This window comes from Coffea eugenioides, chromosome 8 (assembly GCF_003713205.1).
Source record: "Coffea eugenioides isolate CCC68of chromosome 8, Ceug_1.0, whole genome shotgun sequence".
NCBI classification, from domain to species: Eukaryota; Viridiplantae; Streptophyta; class Magnoliopsida; order Gentianales; family Rubiaceae; genus Coffea; species Coffea eugenioides.
Window position 1 is genome coordinate 15,078,949 of NC_040042.1, and position 17,668 is coordinate 15,096,616.

Sequence of the window (17,668 nt, forward strand, 5' to 3'; positions counted from 1 at the left end):
CAAAATAAAGGTTAAAAAGTGAGGATTTATTAACACAGGAAAAACTAATTTCCTTCATGAAATCGGGTTTAAAATGATCAATCATTATCAAAGGGTAGAGAACAGTTTCCAAAAACTCATTTCTCATCAAGTTCAAAAATTTCAGTTTTAAGGAGCAATTTTTGAAAAAATCGTCTCTTACACTCCGTATGTCCAAAATTGGAAAACTTGGTACCGTTGGAAACTACTTCCAAAGTACTAAAAGGCACTTTTCTATGATTCTAAATGGAAGACACTCAAATTTCGGTTTAAAACTACTAACTTGCACTTCCAAGACAGATTCGGGGTTAGTTTTTGGCAAACTTTGAAAATTCGTCAAAATTCACAGAATGTGAACTAGCCTCTAAAATTTGAAATTCAATTAGAGTTACAATCAAAGTTTAAAACACAACAAACAGAACAAGAATTAGAGTTTTGAGCACCAAGATATAGCAGTTCAAAGTTGGTTCAAAATGAAAACCATTGGGCAATTTTCCAGATTTGAAACACAAATTTTGGAACTTCAGTTGGGCATTGAAATAGACTTGGAATGGCACCAAATTTGGTATGATTACACTACCATATAAGGGCTACTCCTCTGTCAAATTTTATGCAAAAATTCATACCGAAAGTCAGTTAACAAGACCACTAAAGTTTCAGGAATTTTCAAGGCAATTCTGCCTTATGCTTCCGTTTTCCTTTTTTTCAAACTTTTGGCCAATGAAATCATCTCAAACATGGTTCATTTATGAAGAAAAAGTCTAAGAAACATCCAACATACATTTGGTAGGTGTTTGACACCAAAAGTTTCAAAATAACAAGTCCCAATTCGAGCTAAGCCATTCGGCTAGCCAAAACTAGGGTTTTCTATCACTGGTGCAGTTCTGTAATTTGGCCATAACTCAGTCAATTCAACTTGGAATTGGGCATGGTTGGTTAATAACACGATTGAGAAATGAATCACGTTTCACTTACCCAAAAATTGAATCGACTTCTTATATAAAAGAAGTGCGCATTGATATCGAAATGAACTCAAGAAAAAAAAGGGAGAATATGTTGTACTTAATTTCAAGTTTGGTCAAAACTCAAAAGAACTTCTTTACTCGTATTTTCTCGCCCGTTTGTCTGCAAGCTTTTTGTATTGAAGCAAATTATTTAGAAAAGAAATGAGCTGCTAATCTTTTTTGAAAATCAATTAACTTCAATGAAACTTTTTTTTTGGCAAAACTTCAATGAAACTTTAATAGCTATTTTTGAATGAAAAAGCTATAGCTCCTACTTCCTATAGATGGATAAGGGTATTTTAAAAACAAATTTAGTGTATTGGTGTTAAAGTCTTCTTATTTGAAAATTGGTTCAAAGTATTCGTCGATTGCATCTTGTTTAGACAATATGCCGCCAATTGACTGGGAGTGTTTGGATACCTCAATTATTTCAAATAATATTTTACTTGCATCACAAATACATTTCCCAATTTACCTTTTTATATTCCCAATCATCTTTTTATCTCACATACATCACATCACAAAAAGTGCTACAGTAATTATTCCAAATAATATTTCAAATAATACACTATCCAAACAAACCCACTGGGTGCAAAGCGCAAATTGGTATAGTTTATAGGTACAATGAACACAGCCCCCCCCCCTCCCCAACCCACCCACAACAACTCCCCCAAGACAAAAAGTGTACGCAAGACCTAATAATGGGGTTTTACATTTTTACTTCTTTTTTAAGATTGCTATTTCATTTTCATCAGAAGTTCGCCAGTTTCACCCGTTCCCCCGCTTTGAGAATTCAACTGGCACAGACCATTCACTTTTCTTGCCTTTAATCCAGAGATGACAGAGTTTGAAAAGAAACCTCAATCCGAAAACAGAAAATTTTTCTTGCTATTTGCCTCTTTTCCTCCTTAAAGATTCAAGAACAGACTGAGCAGTGCAGTAAGCAATGGCTTGTACCGTGACCATTGGATTCACACCTAATGCAGTTGGAAAAACACTTGAATCAGCAAGGTATAGTCCTTCAATCTCCCATGTTTCACCAATGGGATTTGCCACCGATATCTTTGGATCCACCCCCATTCGACAACTGCCCATCTGATGAGCTGAACATATTGGTGTTGCAAGGTCCTTCAGTGATCTGGAGCTTTCTTCCTTCACAAACTTGTCAAACTCTGTGTAACTTACTTTCTTCACATTAATGCTCCTTCCTTTGAAATGCTGAGTTCCGATTTCTTCAGCTCCAGCAGATGCAAGTATCCTCAGGACTTTCTCTAGTCCTCTTTTGATATTCTCTTCATCAATCTTGTCCATATTGTAAGTTATGGAATTTGGATAGACTAGTTTCCCTGATCCTTTATCTCTTGCCAATGCAAAGACATGTGCAGTCCTGGAAAACTTGCACATTCGGTCTTTGAAATCTCGGCCTGAAGTCCAGGGCATTAGGGCTGAAAACATTCCAGGGTGAAGCGCTGGTGTTTGAATCACAGCACCATAGCCTGATCCTTCGAAATTGGCCACAACTGTTGACATTGCAGTCATTATGCCCCCTTCATAGCTTTTCTTCTCTGCTTCAGGCCATGGATCAGGCGTTGTATCAGGAAAATAGCCCCATGCCATAGCTACTGGGTGAATGTGCAAGTGCTTGCCAATGTTAGGATTTTTTAAGCCACTTTTTATCAGTAATTCAGGAGTAGAAAGAGCACCACAGGCAACAATGGTAACTTTTGACTCCACAATGCCGATTTCTTCCACTCCTTGATTCTGAAATTTGAAGGCAACCCCAACAGCATGTCTTCCTTTTTTCTTGTTTTTCCTTTTATGAAGGACTCTTATGGCTTTGCACTCTGGAAGAATCAGCCCATTGCCTGAATTGAGTAGGTCCACCAGCCATGTCTCTAAAGTACCTTTCTTTCTTCCATCTTTACAACCAAAGCAGCACCAGCCACAATAATGATCAGCTGTTGCATTTCTTGGTATAGTATTCACAGGATAGCCTAATTCCTCACACCCTTTCCTCAAAACCATGTTGTTGAACCCTTCATTTTCAATTTCAGATTGAACTCCCATTTTTTGACAGACAGCATCCAAAGCCTCCTCATATAATTTACTATCAAATAATTCCAGTTCATAGCTTTCACTCCATTCTTTGATTACATGGGGAGGCGTTCGAATTGACGATGACCAATTCACAGCAGATCCTCCACCTACTGTTGATCCAGCAAGAAATATAACATCCATTCTTTCGGTTGCCAAGAAACCACTCCCAAGGTACATTTGATCCATTGTAGATCCTTCAAGAAGCGAAAGATTGGTTCTTGCAAAATAATTACCTTTTTCTAAGACAAGAGTCTTGTAGCCTGCTTTTGCAAGTATACCAGCCACAACTCCTCCACCAGAGCCAGAACCAACTACAACAGCATCACATTTGATCCTGAAAGATGGCCTATTGTACTTTGACTTTGCATTCTTCAAATGAGATGATGCGGAAACAGCAAACCCTGCATTTTGCAATCTCTCAAAGACAAATTGTTTAGGTCTGTCAAGATTAACAATCCCTTTGTATAGAGGTCCAAACAACTCTTCTGCACTTGCTTCGTCTTGTTTTTGGTCTTCTGCTGACTCAAACATTTGTTTTAATGTTTTAATACGTTGAGTTTGTCTTTTGAAGTCTGGATCAGGTCCACAATATCCAATTGCTTTCCAAGACAGATTTTCCTCCTTGTCATCCACCTGAAAATGGTAACGATTGGTATAATTTATATTCTGCACTTGCATAATCAAGACCAACGAGAAACATATGGTTCCAGGGAGGCAAAATTCACATCCCATCATATTGAAACACAGCATTGTTAACAAGATTACCCAGTCTTGTCTAGACATTAGAAAATGAATCTGGTGCATACGCTGTTATAAGTTCCAAAAAAGAAAAATCTAAATTTCTTCAATCAAGTGCTTCAAAGTTTCAATGGTCTTTTTTGTACCTCTACTCGTTTGCCATCTTTGAAGCAAACCAATAGAGGAAAAAACATGTTATGGAGGGAAGGGGGAGGGGAAATGGCTATCTATACGCATCTGTGCACAAATCTTCTCGTATAGGAAGTACTCAGGCCTTTGCCTAATATATTGTAATACATTTGTAACAATATTTACAAATCAATGAAAGATGTCAGTTTGAACACAAAAAAAAAAAAAAAAAAAAAGGAACCGAATCAATCTCGAGTGATATACTATTCATACTTATCAAGCTTTTAAACTTGAATTCGAGTTAGACGCGCTTATTATATTAACTTACACGTGCTTGAGTCTAAGCTCGACTGATCTTAGATGATCTTAGTTTAATCAAGTTTAATCGAAGTTAAGCAATATCTAATTTTATTTATAACTTGCACTTAAGGGATAAAACAGCATTTTACATTAATAAATTTAAAAAAAATCATGTATCTGAGGCTTAATCATGTAATCAGCCCACCGTTATGTAACTCACTAGTATTTGTTTTCCGACATACTACTGGTGTTTGGAAATGCTAGCGCACAAATACTTACATTAGATGCCCTAAAATATTCTAACTTAGAGTCATGAGGAGACCGGGATAGAGAGAGATTCATGGGTGTAGTCCAGGAGGTGTGTAAAATATAACAACAAACTGCATTGCACTTTCTCAATATTTATTTATATAAGTCCGATAATTTGTTCAAACCTTGCAGATTTAATAACTAATGAACAAGGAAACAAAAAAGTTAAAATTGATGTTGGTGTAGCATAATATCTGAAAATCATAAAAATTAAAAGGTACCCAGATTTTTGTGATTGATTTTGCACACACACACAAATGTGTGTGTGTATATATATTTGTATTTTTGTTAAGAGAAAATATTGTCGAATTCACTTAGGCATAAATTTCATATTATTAACTTACTCCCATAATTTATTAATGATGATAGTATTGGACAAGATTATAGAGGATTTCCAAATTTTATATTTTTTTTCTAAAGAGGATCAATGATAGTTCCTTAATTACCCCTTGATGAATCAAACCACTGATTTATCAATTACAGGTAAAGCGTCTTACCAATTAAACTGCATTTCATTGTGATTTACAAACTTTATATGCTATCTCATTGTTTGTTGATTTGGCATAATTGTACAATCTGTACCTTTTACTAGTGTTTTGAAACTCGAAGTGGGCTTTGACTTGACCAAAGTCAAGGGTAAGTGGGCTTTGACTAGTATTAAGAGCCAAATGCCATCAATATGATGTCATAAATATGTTAATTAAAATTTTATTATATTATATGCTAGAATACATAAAAATATATTGTTAACATGAATAAAAACATTAATTTAATTTCTTAAGTTTAATTTCGAAATATTTTATAATTCAATATCCTTTAAACCTAACTTAAATATGATGTTTGGAAGCTTTAAATATGAATTAATCAGCTCAGCACTAAATTTCTATGACCTATTTGAAAATGTAAAGAAATTAAACCTACAAATGAAAATTTAGAAAGCTTATAGGAATAATTATAATTAGAATTAATCTTTTCTACACCGACACTATATACATTATCAGTATTGGATGAATGACAACTATGCAAAAGTTGAATTTTAATTTGAATTTAAAATTCAATTTTTGCACACATGTCATGAATCTAACAATGATAGTATATGCACTATCAATGTATATAAAATTTACTCTTATAGTTATCTAGGGGACAGCTTGAATAATGAAAAAGCTATAGATGGATGTTGAATTATTAAATTTATGAGTAAATCTTATATACACTGATAATGCATATATTATCACCGTTGGATTCATGACACATGTGCAAAAATTGAATTTCAAATTCAAATTTTGCATAGTTATCATTCATCCAACGTTGACAATATATACACTATCAGTATAAGAAATATTAATACTAAATTTATTTACTTGTTTTAAGAAGTTCCTGACGTGCTGTACAGCTCATTTCCCTTTCCGTCTTCGTCTTCTCTGCCCTTCGTCTTCCATTTTTTTTCCTTAACTTTTAAACCTTTGCCTTGTCTACATCCTTTGCCAAAAGTAACTTCATATCATCCATTATTTACATTCTTTTTTAATTTCAAAAATTAAATCAGTTTTTCTTTTCCTTTCTATTCCTTTTCATTTTCACATTTTCATGTTCGATGTGTAGCAATCTTTGCTTGAGAGATGATTAAGCATTTTTTTTATTATTTATTTTTTGCTTCAAGAGCATTTAGGAATATAAAAAGCCAAAAAAAATCAGCCAAAAAAAAGTCACCAAAAAAGAAAAAGTGAGGAAAACTGATTTTCAGTGGGTATATCATTCCGGTCCAACCCCTTTTTTGACTGGGTTTGATCAAAATTTTCACAGGCCGGTTTTTAAAAAAACTCGAATCGAATGCTTAATCGATTTTCGATTTTTTAAACTCAGACCAGTCAGTTTGGTCTGAGTTTAAAAACACAGTCTTTTACATAATTTTAATCTGTGTAAATAATGTTAAATATGTGTAGGGTATGCTCCTACTAAAGAAAAGCATTTAAGGGGCATAAGAGTTGCATGCTCGAAAAATACAAGTGCTGAAATATTCGACGGTTGACCTTCCAGCACGATACACAGGCCCATAATTGGTATTCGGTAATGGTAATCTGCAGTGCTTTATTTCTGGCAAAGAAGTGGATAGGCCAAGTATGGAAATTAAAGTCCCCGTTGTAAATAGTTAATAGATGGATCCACTGACCAAGGAACATGGCTAAGGCCGAATTAAATAGCCCGCGACTTCTATTGTGCAGAAGAGTGGGAGCCATGACTGAAACCCAATCATCTAGATGTTCGTCTCACCAAGTAAACGCCCAGAAATGAGACAAGGGATGAAAAAATGGCATGGAAGAAAATGCTGGATGTAGATTGTCTGCAGTTGCAACGGCAGACAACTTTTATAGCATCCAGCAGTCGAGATTGATCTAATCGATGACCTTTATAATAATTAATGGTTAAGATTGGTCCAATCGATCTTGAGCTGATCTCGACTGAGATCAGTTCAAACTCGACTGGATTGATTTCGATCATTAAATACTATCTGCTAATTCAGATCCATCAGGGATCGCGGCATACTTAAAATGTTATGAACATAGTGACCAAGTAATTCTGTACCCAAATTGTTTAGAACTGAAAAAACGTTATCTCATGCATTTGGCCTTGCCCATGAAGCTAAAAAACTAATAATAATAAAATAATCGAATAGTAGTGTCTTGCATTGATAAATTAATTTTATATGACACTCAAAATCCCTTTAACTAAGTCCATGAAAGGTCGAGTAACTAGGAAAACTGGAAAAGTATGTTCATCTTGGCAACAATGAAATAAATAAGATGCACGACTTTACTTGTACACATACTAGTTTTTTGTTTTCACACCCAATGTTTATGCTTATCTTAAAAATCTATGATGATTGCCTTTTGATTTTGTAATTCCTATTTTGTAATCCATATGAAAATTGAGAAGTGGATGTACACTTATATAGAATGATATAGTTGTAGCGGTAAAACTGCTTCGTTTGGATTAGCTGTTTTCTGGGGTGTTTTTGAAAAATTTTACTATAGCAGAGTTTTTAGAGTATATTTTGAAATATTTTTAGAAAATATTTTCAAATATTTAAGAGTAGAGTTTTTAAAATATATTTTGGAATATTTTTGAAACATTAAAAAAAATTTAGACTACTTTATAGAGTACTTTTTAAAAATTTTGTAGTATTTGAAAAATTAGTTTTTGAAAAAATGAAGGATAGTATTGTCAAATCCAAACACGGGGATTAATATTAGATGTACGTTGTGAGATAACCATATTATACATGCTTTGTGTATGGGTGCGTGCATATAAAATAAATAAGACTATTAACAGAAAGGAGTAAAAAATGAAAAGAAACATAATTATCTACATATAAAAAATGAAATAATAAAAAATAAATTTATACATAAAGTTCCAGTCCAAGCTAATTGCCCAGTTTTGATGCAATAGTTGTACTAATTAATTTATAACTAACTTAATAAGGAAAAAATTAAGATCAATAAAACAAAGCGACGAGAGAAGTTAACCTCACAGTCTCCTTCTACTTATATATAGTATAATCACAATTCATTTAGTGTCATGAAATCATCAAAAATTGAAAAGAAGATTTACACGTTTTTCAAACATCTATAGACTACGAAAATGAGAGCGTCCACTTTCACAACCAATAACGGACAATTCAGCATAATTAAGCTGTACTCGTTAATTTGATTGTGTTTTTGTTCAATTCAGAAAAATTAAAAGAAAAAAAAAAGAAAACCAAAAAGCAGCAGTTTTCGTTTTTTTCGTTTGGTAAATAATGAAATTTAACATGAAAGACTTTCGGCAATGTCAATGATAATTGAAATGATTCTATTTTTTATCAAGATATGAAAGTTTGTTGTGCCCACTTGATTCATACTTGTGTAACTGATTACTCATTCATTTTGAATTTTTGTTTTACACTACAAAAAAGTTTAAGTTCTCGTAGTTGTATCTTTCAATCAATTTCATGTCGGTTTAGAACTAAAAGATGCATTTTCCTTGTGTTAATATGAACATAATGAGTAGTAACTTCATTGTGGATAATTTTATTTTTCCTAATAACCAACTACCAATTCAGTTTGTAGCCGTAGATACATTAATAAGGTAACCATAAAAATTTTTAAATTGTCAATGATTCTTTACAGGCATAGTTAAGTCTTTGACAAACGATCAAACGTGGCATCTGACGAACAAAATACAGGAAAAAAAATTTAAAGAAAAATACATTTTTCATCCCCAATGTTTGGGGATTTGGACAATTTTGTTCCTAAAGTTTCAGTCAAAATACCTTTCATCGTCGTAGTTTTGTAATTTCGATCAATTTCATCCCTAAAGTTTCATGCAAACATATTTTATTCTCATAGTTTCATAAATTTGAACAATTGAATGATTGTTAAGCAATTTGGACCGAATATCATCACATGACTAGCATGTCATGTTAATAATTGTATTGTTAATATTTAATTCAGTCACTGATTAAATTACATAAATAATAATAAGCGTGTTTAGATAAGAGTTTTTTAAAAAAAAAAATTGTGATATGAGGTATGTGAAACAAAAAAATTAGATTAGATGATAGATAGATAATCTGAAAAACATGTTTGTGATGCAGCAGAATAAAATTTTGCAAATAAATGAAAATCTAAACAATTCTTGCTTTCATGTTAATATTTTCTCCAATTGGTTGCAATGAGATTGTTTGAAAAGTTTTTCCAATTGGTTGTTTCTTCTCCATGACCTTGTTTTGCTATCAATCTTTTTGTTCAATTTGTGATTAAGACAAAAGTAACAGTGGTTGAAAATTTCTTTTTTTTTTTAAATAAGAAAGTGAATGAAAAAATAATTTTTGATTTTTTTTTGTTGATCCAATGTTTTTTGTATTTTACTAATAGGTATGCTATGGTCAAGTGATGATATGTCATTCAAATTGTTTGACAATCCATTAATTGTGGTTAATTAGTCAAATTTATGGAACTATGAGGATGAAATGTGCTTGCATGAAACTTTAGGGATGATATTGTTCAACACCCAAACAATGGGGATTAAAAGTGCATTTTTTCCAAAAATTTAAATCTTCTCATATTAGTAACTCTTCAAAATTGACCGTGCATGCAAGATGAATTATTTTGTCTAATGACCTTTAATATGTAATATTTCCTTTGCAATTTGAATTAACTCTTTGGTATAACATACTCCACTAGTTTCCTATACATTTCGGTCTTTCTAGACTCAAAAGAATCCAAGTGTGGAGAAAAATGGATTACCTTTTTAAAAAAAAAAAAAAATTTTACACTACTACTATTATCTAATCGATGATAGGAGAGGGTCCAATTGGGCTAATGGAACTCCATTCTAGATTAGAGAAATGCAGTACTGCACGCCCTCTAAATTATGCTGCAGATTTGGATGTTTGGAACTGCTAAGTTTCAGTCACGATGTAACTTGTGCTATAATTTTAGTGGCCAACTCACCTAACACAATTAGAAAAATGCTTTGACTTCACTAATTTCTAAACTAAATTTCTTGAGCAGTCAATGATGTCTTGTGTCATAGAGACAGGATGAGGCAAGTTGGTCATAACTAATGGGGTCCAAGTAAGCTCAAGTGGCTTGAGGTTAAATTTGAAAGCGGCATCTTGTGTCCTTTCTGCAAATTCATATCACAGATTCAAGTCAATTAACTCCTATCCAGATTCAGAAATGGAATCACGACAGGAGTAATTAATGTTTGGTGGCGTACGCAGAAGAATAGACATGGCTTCTGGGTGGGAATCGTGGCAGGAGGAGGGGCTGTCGAGGAATGGAGGAAGGAGGCCGCTATATGTGTATATATATATATATATATGTCTGTATGTATGTATGTAAGTTATAAAATTAGGAATAGTTCCATGTGGTTTCATTTTTCTGAAAGGTAAAATTATAAATCTATGAGTCCGTTTGGACGGTAAGTCTTTTAGTTGCTTGTTGAAAACTTTATTATAACTTATTCTAATTATTTTTAGAAATTATTGGTGTTTATTCAAAACACCATATTTTTTCAAAATACCCCTCGTCCTCTCCTTTTCAACCTCTCTCAAGTGCCCACTTTTGTCAATTCCTTAAAGAATTAAGATTATTTTCCTATAAATCACCTCTAAAACAATCTTCCAAGCTAAGTCTTCAGAATTTTGTTAGAAATAGTTTCCCGAAAAATTTTGTTAGGAAATAGCATTTGGCCCGAATAATATTTTGCTTGCATCACAAATATAATTTTCAATAATTTTTTTTATCTTTTCAATAATATATTTTATCTCACATACATCACATCTCAAAAAGTATTACGATAATTATTCTATCTAATATTTTAAATAATCTCCTATCTAAACACACTGGTTCAGTTAGAGACAATTTAGGAAAAAATTCTTTAGGAAGCAAGTGTTTATCCCTTTAAAATATGTTCGAAGATTGGAAAATAATCTTGAATGAAGCCCGGTGTTGGAAAAATCTTAAAATGTTTTAACCTATATTGCATGAAAGATCCCGTGTATCATTGATAATGGTACAAACATTCAATGCAGTTCGGTCAAAATGAGACTAGACCCAAGCAAGTATGAGCCAGAATGTTTTATTTATTTATTTGGTTTTTTGTATGGACTGTTATGATAGCTTGGCAACTAAGTTATAATATTGAGTATTGTTTGTGACAAATTATAATGCTATAGCCCATATTTTATTTTCACAGTAAGTTTATGTTGAAATGAAAGAACTGTCACTCCTGAGTTTAAATTACATTTGGACTTTCAACAAATATTAATCACACACACCCGGAAACTAAGGTGAATCACAACCATACCAAAAAGGCAATTGCTTAAATTACATTTGGACTTGAGAAGGGCAATTAAATATTTCATGTAAAAGTAGGTGTGGAACTAAAAACACGTGTTGTGGCATTTGCAGCGGTCATCATTATTAATATTTAAATCTTGTCTGATAAAATAAAACTCTTGCCTTTATCTTCTTACTATTTGATAGCCTTTTTATCAGTACTAATTCATTGCATGTGGTGTATGTAATGTACCTTATAGTTTTTCACTACTGGGGCCTAAATCCAGAGAATTAAACAACGCTTGCAGACTGACAGTTTTGAATTAATAAGAGGTTTGTTAACTTGAATTAAATTCCTTTTTTAAGTTTGTTAAGCAGTCGAAAAAATTTTTCGTCACGCAGTCTTTATTTCGTTGGAGGTAGGCCCTTAATGTCTCGATGCCAATCTTTAATTTTGTTGGTAATTCGATATAGTACATGACAAACTCCAACTATCTCAGGATGATTTTGTTTTCTGTTTTTTTTTTTTTTCACTTAGGGGTATCTCAACATTTCAACTAGACTAATCTCCTAAGAATGTGTAGAGTCTTTGTCCAAGGAAACACAACGAGATAGCAGGGATCAATCACGGGACCTACTGATAACTACTAGACTATAAAATCAGTCGGACAACCCGCGGAGGGTGATTAAAAGGGTGATTTTGTTTTTTGTAAGGAAAGGAAATTTTCACATGTTTTGGAATAATAATTAAAAGTTACTATGATTAAAAGAACTCCAAATAAACTTGCAAAATCTTTTTTTAAAAAAACTTTGAATGTTAACTAACTCTGTTTCATAATCCACTTCAGCACTTAAATTTAATGGATTCAGATCTTAACATATTCAGATGCGTTTAAAAACCAAAATTGAACATTTAACTTAATTAAGTGGCATTGACTTCCTTAGGTAAAACTTGCTCCAAAACATAAATGATAAGTTATTCACTTATCACTTAATGTAATATATATTCAAATATATTAGATTTAATATTTAACAATTTAATAACTTAATAAATTCACACTTCAGATTTCGGATTTTAGTTTTTCAGTTTTCGGACTTTAGTTTTATCATATGCACTCTAAGTATTGAGATGCTAGTATATGTATATTTCTTCCAATTATTTTTTTAAAATTTTTTATTAGAAGAGGGATGAGATTTAAGAAGCGGTAAGAAGGAAAAAGGGATTTAAACCCAAAACCTGTAAGTCTTGGGGCCTAAACCATATTTCTTCTGATTAGTTAAACGAAAAAGTAAGGTGGCGTTTGGTTCGCACATTGAAATCGGATTCGGATTCGGATTCGGAATCGGATATCTTGGATTTGGAATGAGGTCATTCATTCCAATACATTTGTTTGGTTCAAGTACCTGGAATGTGTAACATTACTATAGTTGATGTTTGGTTCGTCGACTCTTTCGAAATGGAATATAATAAATATATTATAAACCACATCGTAAATGATAGTTATTGGCTCTTTGTAAATGGAATATAAGAAATTTTCACTAATTAAATATATTAGTATAAATGTATTAGTAAATTTAGTCTAACTAATTAATAATTTCTATTAGTAAACATGTATAATTATTAGTATAATTGATAATATTAATTATATTACATAAATTAATATACATTATATAATACATATAACTAATAATAATATTATTATAAGTTTGTAACTAATTAAATTAAATATTATATATAATTAAATATAAATATACAAATGTTATAATATAAATATATAATTGATAATATTAATTATATTACCTAAATTAATATACATTATATAATACATATAACTAATAATATTATTATTATAAGTTTGTAACTAATTAAATTAAATATTATATATAATTAAATATAAATATACAAATGTTATAATATAATTATATAATTATAATTATATAATATATACAAATATTAATTATACTAATATTATATATAAATATAATATATATTACATATTAAATATAGTTATTATTATATTTAAAATAATAATTAGAATTAGAATTATATAACTTATTAATATTACATACATGTATATATTATAATCATATGCACATATAATATACAATTATAAATATACATATATATTATAAATATATTATTATATAATATTAATAAATTTATAATATATATTATATAGGTATAATTATATTTAACTAAATATTTATAATATATTATTATATAATATAATAATATCATTATTATAAGTTTGTAACTAATTAAATTAAATATTATATATAATTAATTATAATTATACAAATGTTATAATATAAATATATAATTATAATTATATGATATATAAATATTAATTATACTAATATTTTATATAAATATAATGCATATTCATATTAGATATAGTTATTATTATATATTATTATATTTAAAATAGTAAGTATAATTATAATTATATAATTTATTAATATTATATACATGTATATATTATAATTATATGCACATATAATATACATTTATAAATATACATATATATTATAAATATATTATTATATAATATTAATAAATTTATAATATATATTATATAAATATAATTATATTTAACTAAATAATTATAATATATATTTATATAATATACTAATATTTATAATAAAATATTATAATTATAATATATTTTATATATGTATATATTATAATATAAATATAAATATATATATAATATATAAATATTAATTATACTAAATATTATGTAATTATAAGATTTTGGAATCACACTTGGGTTTTGGACAAAAACTACCCTTTTACTAGGGAATGGAGAGATGCCAAATTTTTAGAAATCATTCCAAAATTTCAATTCCCATACCAGTGAACCAAACACCAATTATGGAGTTTATTTCGTTACTTCATTCCGATACCCTTTTACCAAACACCTTACAAAGGTTTTATAAATTAGTTACAGCCAATGTATTCCTTCTAAATTTGCAAATTTAACTGTTTGATTTGCCATTGCTTTTTAGACCGTGGTAATTCGTTAATTTTAACACGAAGTTATGTGGCCGACAATGTAGTAATTAAGTCTTTATGCAGAAGTATTTATGATATATGAACCAAATTTAAAAACTATAGAAGGGTTGCCATAAAGGAAAAATCAAATAAAACAAATACAGAAAATTAATGAGACTTTGATAGACCATTTTCTGTCCGTGACAATTGCACATATTCATGTGAATAAAAACGCAAGGCTAGTCTCAATACCAACTAACAACCTATTGTTGGATTTTACACCAACGGAGATATGGTCCTAAGTGCTTTAAATTCATGAAAACAGAAATGGATGAGGCTTAAAAACGAATCAGATAAAGTTAAAGCAATAAATGGGGAAAGGAAAAAAAGAAAAATAGAGAGATAAATTGATATCATACCTGGCTGAAGAATACTAGTAGAATGAGAACTTTCAAGGCTGTGAAGAGAAGTCTTAAGGGAAATATGATGCTACGGGACCACGAAAGCACTATTTGTTCTCTTTTTTCTGGTGAAACCTGAGAAAACTTCTGCACGTAGGGAAAACTGCCTGACAAACTTGCAATCCCACACAACACAAAGGTTCCTATACTTGTTGATAGAAACCACAGTGCTAGTCTTGCCATAAAAAGCTTTGGATGTTGCAGTCTTTCACTTAGCAATCCTCCAAGCTAAACAAGAGGAATTTCAAGATAAAACAATTAGGAAAATTATGGTTAATGTATTTGCCAGCTTAAGATTATAAATTTATTTTGTAATTACTATTTTTAGGTTATTTAGGTGCTTGAATAATCGTAATAAAAATATAAAGTACGTAAAACAAACTAAAAATGAAAAGAATTATGTCACATATCAATGCAGTGATCATAAATCACCATGCATGTGACATGTTATGATCAAACATTATCAGTAGCCAAAGGTTTCGTTCTTTCTTTCGTTTTTTTTTTTTGTTTTAAACAATCTTAAAACGAGAATAACAATTTTTTTCCCCAACCCTTCCATTAATATGTAGAAAGCTTTGCAAAGATGCAGCATTTTTTTTTCAGTTTTTTTTATCCTCCCACCCTTTTCATACCTAACTGCCAGGTACAAGAGTTTAAATCTAAGATGCCTTCCTGACCATTGGATTGATCCTAGTGTTTAGCTTGTAAAGATGAAGCATGTCATAGATTATCGGTAAAGATGATAAACTCTTACACGTTGTGGAGTTCCGGCCATGGAGGCTGAAGTTTGGTAGAATCTAGCGGTGGATTCATCATGTTTTGTGTGGAAACCATCTGTTGAGGGCAAATAGGTGTCGCATAAGGCTTTAAGGGACTCCATTTGGCGAGAAGAGAGGGAGCTGGAGTAGGGATTTTTCACTCTTCCCATAAGAGGTCTTCCTGCTTCCATTTCAACAAATTCTGTTGCCATGAAATCTTCTTGCTTTTCACGTAAACCCTTGGTACCAATTCCAGTAATGTTGTCGTGTTCCATATTCAGAGGCCTGCTATGATATACTTGTGGAGAATATACTGTAAAATGTGTTACTTATGGTTTTCTCTTCTGTGTTTGTTTTATTTGTGTGAGAGAGCGATAGAGAGATAGATTGACAGATATAGCACCGATGCTAATTTAAGTAGGACCGTGATTATTCAATGTCAACCTGCATAAATTAGGAACAATTTTTTTTTTTTGGGATTGGTGAAAATTAGGAGAGGCATTGCTCTGTGCGTGTGTATGGCCCAGCGTATACCTAGCGTACCCTTAAATATATTCATTTTTCTATGACCCTCCCAATCCCAATTGTTAAATATGGGATTTGAATCCTGAACCTTCCAATCGAGAAAGTTATAAGAGTTCTCTCCTAATCATTTAGCTAATTCTAATGATTAATATATCCATTATTCATGTTTTCCTTTAAAATTTACAATAAAAGAATAAATTTCACGGGTATAATGGCGTTATATGATGAGAAAAAATTAAGATATTATACACGCTGTACTTTTCTGAGTTGTAGACATGTATAAACCATTGGTAATATTCTAATATAAATCAATATTGCAAGTTAATTTTAACTTTGTTCCTAAATTTAAGATATATCAACTCGTGAAAAATGAACACTATATATTAAAATTTTAGGTGTATAGATTTTGAAAATCAAAGCTCTTGAGATGCTTCCAACCGTTGTCCTATATCATAATGTAACTTTAGGTACTATAGCAAGCAAAATTTATGAATGCAACGAACAACATACATCACATACTTAACATTAGGTGACAAGACTAGTAATGACTAAAGTGGCCATTCTTATATTTTTCTTAAAGGCTGGGGAAGTTTAAATTTTTATAAAAATACGGGTGAAAATTTTTTATATTTTAAGAGGGTATGAAACAGCCTTCAACATTTTAGGAGAGCCGCGGCCCTGCCTACCCTTTGACTCCCTGAATATATTGTTCTTACCATAATGCTGATTAGTAATTTTATTTTGGATAAATGGTCAATTTCATCTCTAAACTTTTTTATTAGTGAATATTTAGTTCATAACTTTTATTTCTAACTAATTTGATACGTTCTAATTAAGAACCTTCATGGCGACGCCACTATATAAAATTGATTTGACTTCTAATTGACCAACTAAATAGGGGTATCTTGGGAACGTTAATCACAAGGTTGTAATATGTAAATCTGATGGTCTCTTACATGATTTATTTGTTTTATTACAGTCTTGAAAGGGACGCTTCCATAATAACCCTATTTAGTTTGTAGTGGTACCACTGCAGAAGTCATTAATTGGAAATGCAAAATAAGTTTAAATATCAAATTGATCAAAAATAAAAGTTAGGAACTAAATCTGTACCAATAAAAAATGAAATTGACCATTTTTCCTTTTATTTTTGGTCACATCCCTATGCTGGCATGCAGATATCCTCCGCCAGCTCATGGTTTTGGTTCCTAAATTGAACACGCATCTCTTCCATGTCATTAAAAACAAAACCATCACTTTGTCTGATAATCTTTTGGCCACGACTATAGCTTTGTGTGGGTACCCTTTTATGTTCCTATCACGTCATTTTAAGGTAACTGCAGTAGACCTTTCACAAATTATCGGTCAACCGGAAACGAACTCCACTTTAATGCTCTATATTGTCATTTGTCACCATGAAGCTAGGCATCTATGGCTATAATTACAACTAATCATGCGGTCGGCAATTTATTACGAATTAGATTCTATTTAATGGCTGATACGCATGTGT

At 31.0% G+C, this 17,668-nt stretch overlaps 1 protein-coding gene across 1 annotated transcript; it reads right to left on the reverse strand.

Annotated features, from left to right (window-relative positions):
- Nucleotides 1-1,697: 1,697 nt before the first annotated feature.
- LOC113781173 (long-chain-alcohol oxidase FAO4A) lies at nt 1,698-15,943 on the reverse strand. Its single transcript, XM_027327044.1, has 3 exons — nt 15,630-15,943; nt 14,834-15,103; nt 1,698-3,752 (listed from the first exon to the last, which is right to left on the reverse strand). Exons 1-3 carry the CDS (start codon nt 15,906-15,908, stop codon nt 1,911-1,913), a joined length of 2,391 nt encoding a protein of 796 aa, XP_027182845.1. The 5' UTR covers nt 15,909-15,943; the 3' UTR covers nt 1,698-1,910.
- Nucleotides 15,944-17,668: the final 1,725 nt, after the last annotated feature.